Source organism: Arvicola amphibius, chromosome 2, assembly GCF_903992535.2.
Source record: "Arvicola amphibius chromosome 2, mArvAmp1.2, whole genome shotgun sequence".
Classification (NCBI taxonomy): Eukaryota; Metazoa; Chordata; class Mammalia; order Rodentia; family Cricetidae; genus Arvicola; species Arvicola amphibius.
The window spans coordinates 77,489,870-77,501,905 of NC_052048.2; the positions used below are offsets into that span (position 1 = coordinate 77,489,870).

The 12,036-nt window shown below is 38.6% G+C and overlaps 1 gene segment (V, D, J or C); it reads left to right on the plus strand.

The window, feature by feature from the left end:
* Positions 1-2,262: 2,262 nt before the first annotated feature.
* Positions 2,263-2,949, plus strand: LOC119807202. The segment is given in 2 exon segments: positions 2,263-2,344; positions 2,543-2,949. Coding segments are annotated over 2 exon segments (456 nt in total).
* Positions 2,950-12,036: the final 9,087 nt, after the last annotated feature.

Sequence of the window (12,036 nt, forward strand, 5' to 3'; positions counted from 1 at the left end):
CTGATGGAAGAAGTTTCCCTCCTCCTGACTTGGTTTGCTAAGCCTGTCAGAAAAATGCTACCTCAAGTCACTCTTGCACAGAGTTTCTATGCAGTTCAAAACTGGCCCTCTACATAAGATGACTCTTTTCCCTTCTGGAGAAATTTTTTTTTAATGTTCACTATATCAACCAGACCATATTCACCCAGTTTCAATATTTCTAAGTTGTAAATTATCATAGAATATGCATTTTTAAAATAACCACCCTTGGTAAATATTAGACTACAGCAAAGACTTTTTGAAAAAAAATCGTTTATTTTCTTCCTTTTCGATTTCCAAAAATTTATCATCTTCTTTCAGTTCCCTTATTTGTGCACATGACACTTGTTTGTTTCTGCATGGTGTACCATTACTTTGGGATTTAAGATTCACTCATCGCAATGTTAATGTTCTCCAGGATTTACACAGAGTGAATTCTGAGCTGCTCTTTGTTTAGTTGGAAACTGGAGCACAGCTTCTACATCACTGTTCTTTATATGTCTGAATAAGAGTGGTTTTAAAGATAGGAAAAATATATAAATTTAGCCTCTATTTTCTTTCTCCCCCCCTCTCTCTGCCTTTTTTCTTTCCTCCCTCCATCATTTTTTCTTTTATTGCATGTTTTTTACTCTAAGTTTCTTTTGTTGTGATTTTTTGAATATATTTTATTATTTTATTTTGGTTATGAAAAAAGTGTGGAATATATACATATTAGAGTACTACTCAGTGGTAAAAAACAATGACGTCTTGAATTTTGCATGCAAATGGATGGAAATAAAAAACACTATTCTGAGTGAGGTAACCCAGACCGAAAATGATGAACATGGGATGTACTCACTCATAATTGGCTTTTAGGCTTGAGCCTATAATTCGTGATCCTAGAGAAGATAATAAGAAGGGGAACCCAAAGAAAAACATATATTTATCCTCCTGGATATTGGAAGTAGACAAGATTACCGGGCAAAAATTGGGAACTTGGGCCGGGTGGTGGCGCACGCCTTTAATCCCAGCACTCGGGAGGCAGAGGCAGGCGGATCTCTGTGAGTTCGAGACCAGCCTGGTCTACAAGAGCTAGCTCCAGGACAGGCTCTAAAAAAAATTGGGAACTTGGGAGTGGGGTGGGATGAGGCTAAGGGGAGATGGGGAGAGAAAAGTGTGAATGGGAGGATGGGGAGAGCTTGGGGGAATGGGATGGTTGGGATAAAGGAAGGGTAGATATGGGAGCAGGGAAGTATATATCTTAATTAAGGGAGCCATTTTAGGGTTGGCAAGAGACTTGTCTCTAGAGGGGTTCTCAGATGTCGAGGGAGATGTCCCCAGCTAGTTCCTTGGGCAGCTGAGGAGAGGGAATCTGAAATGGCCCTTTCCTATAGCTATACTGGTGAATATCTTGCATATCACCATAGAACCTTCATCTGGCGATGGATGGAGATAGAGACAGAGACCCACATTGGAGCACCAGACTGAGCTCCCAAGGTCCAAATGAGGAGCAGAAGGAGAGAGAACATGAGCAAGAAAGTCAGGACTACAAGGGTGCACCCACCCACTGAGATGATGGGGCTGATCTAATGGGAGCTCACCAAGGCCATCTGGACTGGGACTGAAAAAGTGTGGGATAAAACTGGATTCCCTGAACATTGCAGACAATGAAGGCTGCTGAGAAGCCAAGACCAATGGCATTGGGTTTTGATCCTACTGCATGTACTGGCTTGGGGGGGCGGGGCTAGCCTGTTTGGATGCTCACCTTCCTAGACCTGAATGGAGCAGGAAGGACCTTGGACTTCTCACAGGGAAGGGCAGGGAACCCTTACTGCTCTTCCGACTGGAGAGGGAGGGGGAGGGGATTGGGGGAGAGGGAGGGAAATGGGAGATGGGGAGTAGGCAGAAATTTTTAATAATAAAAAATTAATTAATTAAATAAAAAACACATAGAAAAAAAACATTGTTACTCTTAGATAGCTTTCCCAACATTTCTTCAAAACAAACTGATTTAAAAATATCATGGATTTTAAACCAAAGTTGTTATTAGAGTACCTAATTGATTTATGTTTGAGTGCTGTAAGATAATAGCATTCCGTGATTGCTCACACTACCCATGATGTTATTTTCCACCGCTGATTGACAGCAGCTACTTACACACACTGTTCTGACATTTCCATATGTATTTGGTGACTGATTTGCATGGTCTTCTCCAGTTCAACCCAACCTTTTAGAATTTATAAACTAAAGAAGCTTTGAGTGAGAACTGAGATACATCAGAGAGACAGAGGAAGCAAGATGGGGTCACAAATCAAGGTTATCATGTCCCTGCTGCTCTGGGTGTCTGGTGAGAAATTCACAAGTATTATCATCTTTTTAGAGTGACTTATTTGTTTATAAGAAATTCACAATGTGTGCTATGACAGAATGTCTTAATAATACTCTGACAAAATGATATTAAAATGATATTAAATGACAATATCTGACTGGTACTATATCTTATTTTTTATATTATGCATCATCATTGTCTTATTGCTGATTGCAGGTGCCTCTGCAGATATTGTAATGACCCAGTCTCCATCCTCACTGGCTGTGTCATCAGGAGAGAAGGTCACCATCAGCTGCAAGTCCAGTCAGAGTCTTTTATACAGTGGCAGTAACTACTTGGCTTGGTACCAGCAGAAACCAGGACAGGCTCCTAAGCTACTGATCTACTATGCATCCAATCGGTACACTGGGGTCCCTGATCGCTTCATAGGCAGTGGATCTGGGACAGATTTCACTCTCACCATCAGCAGTGTTCAGGCTGAAGACATGGCAGATTACTACTGTCAGCAGAGTCGCAGTAATCCTCCCACAGTGCTTCAGCCTCTAACAAAAACCTCTCTGAGATTCTCACCAGCTGCCTGCACCACACAGCCCTGGACCTGCACACTTCCCCCTCTTGCTTAAGGCTGGTGTGTTTGAATGGTGATGTAAATGTTTGAAGAGCCCAGCAAAACTGAAGGGTTCAATGTTTCTTAAGTCATTAGGTATGAAAATACCTTAAATTAAATGTTGCAAAGAACTCAATAATATCTTCTATTCCACAAACTCTGCTGCTTGAATAGCAGGGATTTATCTTTTATATTTCTGGACTTTCAGTGTCAAACACAAGATGTTATGGGCAGAAACAATAATGATGGCAAAGTTTTCAAAGTGTAGGAAAAATATTTTAGCTCTTTTACTGAATTCTGTGGTGATATATTATTTTTTTAACTGGGCTACATTTCTTTTTTTCTTTTCCTTTCCATAAATTGTTTTATTTTTATTACATTTTAGTTAATTAAGTAGTTTTTCTGTGTCTATGCGAGTGTGCATTTTTTTTGTTTGTGTATATGTGTGGGCCTGTTTCTAGGTACATATTTGACATGGCATAGTTTTGGAGGTCAGTGGCCACTTGGACATGATTGTGTCTTTGTCCTTTGTGTTTTAGGATGAAAGTCAAGTTTTGTGATGGGAGCAGCGGGCTGCTTTCCCGCCCAGCTCCCAGCCGCCTAGCTAGCTTTACACCAGAAATAATTACACAGAAACTATATTCTTTTAAACACTGCCTGTCCCTTTAGTTTCTGTCTCTTATTGGCTAATTCTTACATCTTGCTTTAACCTACATTTAGTAATCTGTGTAGCACCACGAGGAGTGGCTTACCAGAAGAGATCTTAACCTGCATCTGTCTCGGAGAGGAGAAGCATGGAGTCTGCCTGCGGAATCTGCCTGACTCTGCTTTCTTTCTCCCACAATTCTGTTCTGTCTACTCCACCTACCTAATTTTATGTCCTATTAAAGGGTAAAGGCAGTTTCTTTATTAACCAACGAAAGTAACACATAGACAGATGACCCTCCTCGATCAGTCAAGTTTGACATCAAGTTTGGTGGCAAGTGTCTTTGCCATCCAATGCATCTTGCTGCCCCTTAAAAGCTTTATTTGAAATAAATTCATTGTACTCAGTTGCTTTTTTGGCTTTTAGCTTATTTATTTAAATGTCCTTTTCTTATTTTACATATCTAGTCCAGTTCCAACTCCCTCTCCTCCTCCTGCTACACCCACAGTCCTCCTATTCTACCTATCATCCTTTCCTTAGAGAAGGTAATGCCTTCCATTGGGAGTCAACATAGGCTGACACAACACTTTGAGGCAGGACCAAGGCCTTCTCCTTATATTTACGCTGAGCAAGACATCTTTTAAAAAAGAATGGGCTCCAAAAACACAGTTCAAGCACTAAGAATAAATCCTCATCCCAGAGCCAGTGGCCTCACAATCTGCCCAAGACACACAAAGGTCATCAACATTAGGGAGACCTAGTTTGGTCCTATGCATGTTTCCTCGCCATCAGTCCAGAGTCAATGAGCACCCACTAGCTCAGGTTAGCTGTTTTTGTGTGTATGACCATAATGGTCACTACACCTTTACTAATATTATTGTTTCTCTCTCTTTGCCTGGTCTCTTGAAACTTGGCCTGTTACTTAGCTGTTAATTCTGCTAAGCAGTACTGCTTCTATCTGTTGCTGGATGAAGGTTCTGTGATAACAATAGTCATTAATCTGATTGCAGGGGAAGACCAGTTTAGGTACCCTCTCCAGTCTTGTTTAGGGTTTTAGCTTGGGTCATCATTATGTATTCCTGGGAATTTCTCTGGTTCTACGTTTTATACTAGCCAATAACTGTTCCCACATTCGAAATATAACTTTCCTTGCACTCCCTCTCTGTCCTTCCCTCATGTTAACCAACCCATCCCCTCATGCTCTCCTTATGCCTTCCATTCTTAACTACCTGCCCCCCTGGACTTCTGTTTACCCCTGCCCCATGCTCCCAATTGGCCTTCACTCAATTTCTTGAATTATAATGATACTATGTGAGAATGTCAGTGTCTGAGACATTTCTATCTGTCAAATACCTGGAAACAAAAATGTCCAATTTGCCCTCACATTGTCAGTACCTCCAGTTCAGGTGCCATAGAGAAGGGAAATGCTGATTATGAAAGATCATCAAGTCCAGGAAATTTGAGGATTTTATTAAAAGCTGTAGTCCTGTGTGGAATTGATAGTATGCTGAGTTTCCAAAGGGACACACATCCCAGCATCCTAGTCTTCCATGGGTTTCATAGAAGAGACATTTATGGAATGTCTGTCATTCTATCCACATACATAGCTAGGGCTCCTAAACTGGATGGTGATTGACAGAAACTGTGGATTCTGGGGATATAATTTTGGTTTCATGGTAATAGTTTCCTCCATTTGTGAAGACTTCAAGTGGACTCAGCATGGATTTGGAGTGAGAAGATGGAGAGATCTTCCTTACTCTCAGTGATACTTATTCATTACAAGTTTACATTTCCAGGCTCATTGTTCATTCTATTCTCACAGGTAATTACCTGTTTTGCTCCTGATGACATTTAGATTAAAGCCTGTTAGTGTAGCCTACTTCCCTTTCTAATATGAACACACAACACATTTTTTCTCAATTTTATTGAATTCAATTATTTTCTCTTGTTGTGAAGTATCATTCAACTGCAAAATATGTTGTTCTTATAAGACACAAAAATTACTTTAGGATAAAGAGATGGATCAGTGGATACGAGTTCTTCCTGGTCTTACAATGGATATAGGTTCAGTTCCCAGGATTCACATGACAGTTCACAGCCGTCTGCCAAATAATTCCAAGGGACATGATGACCTCTTTTGGAATTCAAGTACAAGAACTACAAATGTGGTATATGCTGATAAAACACATATACATATAAAATAAATATAAAATAACTTTTTATAAAGTTTAATTCAGAAGAATTGCAGTGCTTCTATAACCCACATTCTTTAGAGCAAGCAGAATAATTGCATTGCAGTCCTCTCCTGGTATTTAAGAATAACAGAAAGTGATTCCAAATGGCCAGCCGAAAATGCCACCTGGTGTACACTACTGAGAATGTTCTAGAGAATTCTTTGCTAATTCGAACTGCCATAGGATGAAACAAGAGCAGGTGCCCTTTGAGCCCCAAATCAAGTTTTATTTTAGCTGATTTGCATATTGACACTTTAGCTATGGTACAGATTTCTCAGAGCATATTTAAAGGCAGTTTGTCAGTGGGCAAGAAGCAGCCTCTATTCCAGCTCTCAGAGATGGGGTCAATTGTTCTCCTGGTTTGGGTACTGCTACTCTGGGTTTCAAGTGAGAAGCTGCAGTGCTGGGAGCAATCACTGTGGCTATTGCTGTTTATCATGACTAGATATTCTAATTATTGAAATTTAAGCATCTAAATAGTGTTAAGTTTCCATTTTATTTTATGGCTTCACAGAATGTAGCTCATGACTCCTGTTATAAATTCCACATACATGAGGGTTTTACATTTCAACGCCTTCAGTAAGTCTGTGACAGCAAGGTGTGTTTAGCATTTTAGGCTCCACGGGGAACATTGCTCTGACCGAGTCTCCAACTTTGATGGCTGTATCTCTAGAGCAGAAAGCCACTGTTTCTTGTAGGGTCAGAAAGAGTGTCACTGAATATTGCATTAGTTATATGAACTGAAATCAACGGAAAACCCAGGACAGCCTCCCAACCTCCTCATCACTTTTGCATCTGACCTAGCATCTGGGGTCCCTTCTAGGTTCAGTGGCAGTGGGTCACTCAATGATACTGTAACCTATTTCCGTCAACAGAGTAATGAGCTTCCTCACACAGATATCCAGGGATAAACAAAAACCTCCATGGTGTTGCTGCTCACTACAATTCATGATCTGAACTATGTCTTTTCACTGCACATCTTGACCATGTTATTTTAGAAATCTTGATTTTCAAAAAGGAGAACCTGTGAAACAGAGATTTTTTAAAAAATGTGTGTGATTGTCTTACCATGTATGCCTCACAATTTTTTAATTTGCTTCCTTAATTAAGATCTTCATGATACTATTTTCAAAGTGCAATTTTTGTTCAATAGATTGACTTAGATAGAAAATCGTTTAATATATACAGGAAACTTTCATCAGTCACTGAAAATAAGAGCCTTGAATATTGAAGATTGTTAGTTGTCTTCAAGATACAAGTTGAAATCCTTACCCTAAAGCTACATGTATTTTCTTGAAATTTCAAAATCCTCTTCAGAAGATCACACAAAACAAGTCTCCTACAGCTGATTTAATGCCTAGTTTCTGATCTGCTTCTCTGTATCCATCACAGAATCTCATTGACTTAGACTAATTAGTTGTTTTTTCTACTTGTCCAATACAACATATTTTTTGCTATAACATCTTCCACAATATGGCCACATACTCTTGCTACCTTTTATTTACTTTTTGGTATCTTCTTAGATGGGGGAGTATAAAGCCTCAATATATATCTTGAGCTGACCTGGAAATAATTATCTAACACACAGTGACCCTGAATCTGCAATCCAGCAGGCTCTTAATCCTAACTGTTAAATTCCATGACTCCACACCCAGCCCCTTTTCATATTCTAGTTGTGCTTCCATTACAGGTGCATAAAATCCAGAGGCCCAATAGTGCAAGCCATGATCATGGAAGCTTTACTCTCCACTTATTCATGAACTGACTTTGGTTTTTGTCATTACCATGTGGATTGAGATAGTTCAATAAAACTATCATTAGTACCACTTTTGGATGCACATCTTTGTGTGTTTCAAGTTTATGATCCTAGTTCAGGAGAGTGAACCTGTACTTTAGGATTTTCCTCATGGTATACAAGAAGTTATCAAAAATTCAGTGACTCATCACCTATAATCTGAGCACAAAATGTCTGGGTCATTTCCTCAGGCTCATACAGGTTATAGTCAAGGTGTTGTCAAGGCTGAATTTTCATCCAGGCACTCAAAAACATCTCATTATAAGACCAGTACAGCCCTTTTTTTATTTATATATACAAAGCCACAGGGAAAAAGTTAACACACTTATGTGATATCCATTTTCATTATAGTTCAGTAAATTTTTTGCACATATTCCCTTTTTACTATTCATCATCTGTTGATAGATACTTGGTTGATTTAAATTCTGACTATTGTGAATAGTGCAGCAATAAACGTGTATAGAAACATATCTCTTTTAAGCTGATTTACATTTGTTCTGGAAAATACAAAGTGCAGAAGTAGTTAAACCATATGGTGATTTAATGTTACATGAGAAGCCTCTATACTGAAATTCACAGTATTTGTCTCAGTTTTCAGTCCCTCCAACACTATATATTGCTTGTTCTTTCGGCTATGTATTGCCATCATATATTGTCACTTTCATGACTTCCTTTTAATTCACCATTAAAATAAAATAATTTTATGTTTTTGCTTTAGTTTCTATCTCACTGACAAAAATTAGAAGAATCCACAAGCCACAAAATCATGTAGAAGACACTGACCAACTTGAGAAGAACCCAGTTTTTTGATACTTGGAACTTCCTTTACCTTCAATCATATCTATGTATTTAGAGGAGCTAGGATAATGCTTATTATTCTGCTCCATATTTCTTTTTTCTTTTTTTATTGATTTTATTGAGGTATACATTTTTCTCTGCTACCTTCCCTTCCTCTCCCATCCCCTGCAACCCTCACTTATAGTCTCTATGCTCCAAATTTACTCAGGGGATCTTGTCTTTTTCCACTTATGTAGATTAGATGGATGTATATCTCTCTTAGGATCCTCCTTGTTGTCTTTGTTCTCTGGGATTGTGATTTGTAGGCTGGTTTCTTTGCTTTATGTTTAAAAACCACTTATGAGTGAGTACACATGATATTTTATTTCTGTGTCTGGGTTACCTCACTCAATATAATGTTTTCTAGATCCATCCATTTGCTTGCAAATTTCAAGATTTTGTTATTTTTTTCTGCTGTGTAGTACTCCATTGTGTTATAAGGAAAATAAAGTACAATGGAGTGCACCATATTTCTTTACTGAAGATGGTGGAATGAAAGCACAATTACGATTTTGCCTGGGTGAAGCCTTTCTTCTCATGGTATATAAAACTCAACTCTAATATGTTGGTTCATTGTTTTTCTTCTCATACAATTTTAGTCCATTTTTCTATGATGTTCCAAAGTAAAGTAACATGTAATAGCAGTTACTAAGTAGGGATGTTTGCACTTTAGGCTATTGTATTATAGGTAGAGATTGAATGAACTTTACATCATAATAAATGACAACATCCTCAGTTTCCATTATGCTGATTTTTAGGATAAAATATGTCTTCCCTGGCCTTCATTAATAGTGGTGTCCATGGAAGATGGTGCTGTGTCCCATGAGTACAACATCATCAACAACAGAATTTTTGGCTCCAAAGCTTCAAACAAATTAATCTGTGTTGTTTTCAGTCAGTAGGTTTGGAATGAGGTCACTTTTATCACAGCTCTAAGAATCTAATGCACCAGGGTGGGAATTAGATTTGTGGGAAACCAGTAACAAAGGACTGTCAGACTTTTTCTATCACACAAAAAAGAACATGCGAATTTTGTTCTTTTATTTTGTTACCTCTTACATATTACAACAATGCATAATTAACCATGGGAGTCTTTGGGTTTGTGAGTTTCAGTCTCCATGTGTCCAATCTCAATGAGCAGCAGTAACTGATATGAAAGCACAATCTGTGCTCACTGAAGCTGTCACAAAGCAGAAAACAAGGCTTAGCAAAGAAGGAGAGCACATGATGACTTGTCAGATACTGACTGGAGAAGTTACTCATCTGTCACATTCTTGAACTTGAGATTTGGAACTTTTTAAATCCATGTGCCATTTTCCTCTCAATTGTGATGGTTTGCTAGCCATTGGCAAGGGAGATATGAATATGCTTATCAAAAATGACTTAACATTTTGTACATGAATATTGGATATATTAAATTATAGAATTAATGCAAAATAAAGGGGAGATGCCTGTTATATAGATATTTAATTTCAATGACATTCTTGATTTAACATTAAAATGCTAACATCAGATAACTACTTCATCTTCATCTTGAATATCATATGACATGATGTGTTTTGTAACCACTTGATTAATAACGCATCTTTTGAAAGATTGTTTCTCTGCATAGATTATGACTAGCCAAGAACTTACACCCTAGTCTGGCCTCAAAGGAATAATCCTTCTGCTCCTTTCTCTCCAGTTCTCAGAATAGAGATGTGATCCTCTACTTCTTACCATGATGTTGTATTTATCGATTTTTCTGTGTCTTGTACTTTATACATTATGCTGGGTTTATAATTAAGTTCTTTTTTTATTTTTTTATTTTATTTTTATTAAAAATTTCCATCTCCTCCCATCTTCCCACTTCTCTCCCCTTCCCTTCACCCATACCCCCACTCTCTCCCTCTCCAGGCCAAAGAGCAGTCAGGGTTCCCTACACTATGGGAAAGGGTACCTGAACTGGCCTTGTCCTATAGCCACACTGATTATTATCTTGCATATTACCATAGAACCTTCATCTGGTGATGGATGGATATAAAGACAGAGACCCACATTGGAGCACTGGACTGCACTCCCAAGGTCCTGATGAGGAGCAGAAGGAGGGAGAACATTGCAAGAATTAAGTTCTTTTGTACACTTTCAGAGTTCACTAAATTCCAGGCATGTTATATGATTACTGTTATTGCTATTGATTTTCATTTTATTTAAGCATTCTTTTCCCTTTGAAAGTTAACCATCTCCAATGTTGTCTGTTGGTGTTTATAAAATAGTTTGATTTAAGATGGCTGTACTCCCCTCTGGAGAGATTTTTAGCTTTTCATTCTCTCAGCAAGACTATCTTAACCCAGTTTCAATAAATTTGTAAATTACCCTAGATATGCACTCTGGAATAGATATTGTTGTCAGTGTTGGACTACAGCCATGACTTCTTGTGTAAATGCAGTTTTTTATTCCCATTCTGGTTCCCAAGATGTTTAGTCCTGTTTCAGTTCCCTGATGTTGCAGGGTGACACTTCTTAGTTTCAGTGGAGTTTACCTTTGCTTTGAAATTAAAGCTTCTGTTGTCCCAGAATTAAATTGATGATCCCCAGATTTCCACAGAGAGAATTCTCAACTTCTCTTTATATTTATGCCTAATTTTTATCCTGGAACCAGGAACCCAAATATCTGTGGAACTCTTCACTTTCCTAAGTGAAAGAGTGGCAGAGTGGCTTTGGAGATGGGACATAATGAACCAGTTTTTACCCAGATCACTCTCTCTCTGTCTCTCTGTCTCTCTCTCTCTGTCTCTCTCTCTGTCTCTCCCTGTCCCTGTCTCTCTCCCTCTCCCTCCCTCCCTCCCTCCCTCCCTCCCTCCCTCTCCCCCCCCCCTCTCTCTCTCTCTCTCTCTCTCTCTCTCTCTCTCTCTCTCTCTCTCTCTCTCTGCCTTTCCTCCTTTCCCCTCCAATGTTGTTTTCTTTTATTGCAAGTTTTCTTACTTCCATTGTTGTGATTTTGTGATCATATTTTATCTTTTCCCCAAGATAGCTCTCCTGAAAAAGCCACCTGATTTGAATATGTCTTGAATTCTAACCAAGGTAGCTATTAGAGTATCTAGGAGATTTTGGTTGGAGAGCTTCTAGCCATTCTGTCAGTGATTCCTCATTCTTTCTTTCATGCTGTATCTGTTTATTGATTGACACCAGCCACTCTTTCACAACTGCCCAGGAATCTGCTTTTATATTTGCTGACTGCTTTGTATAGACCCCTCCAACCTAGCCAAACTACTCAGAATTAAAAACCAGAATTTTGCAGTGAGAATAGAGCAGCATCAGACAGTCAGGAGAGCAGGACAAAGTTGCAGACCCAGTTCTCCATGTCCTTGCTGCTCTGGGTGTCTGGTAGGAAATTTCAAATTATTATAATCTTCTCACAGTTGCTTCTTTATATATAAAAATTTGCAATGTATGCCAGGGTGCAATATTTTCTATACAATAATACTCTGGCAATATTGCATTAAAAGGACATTAAATGACAAATTCATAAGTATTGATTTCTGTGCTTTTATTATTATACATGATCATTGGAATTCCTGGTTGCAGTTGTTTGTGCAGATTTTGTGCTGAC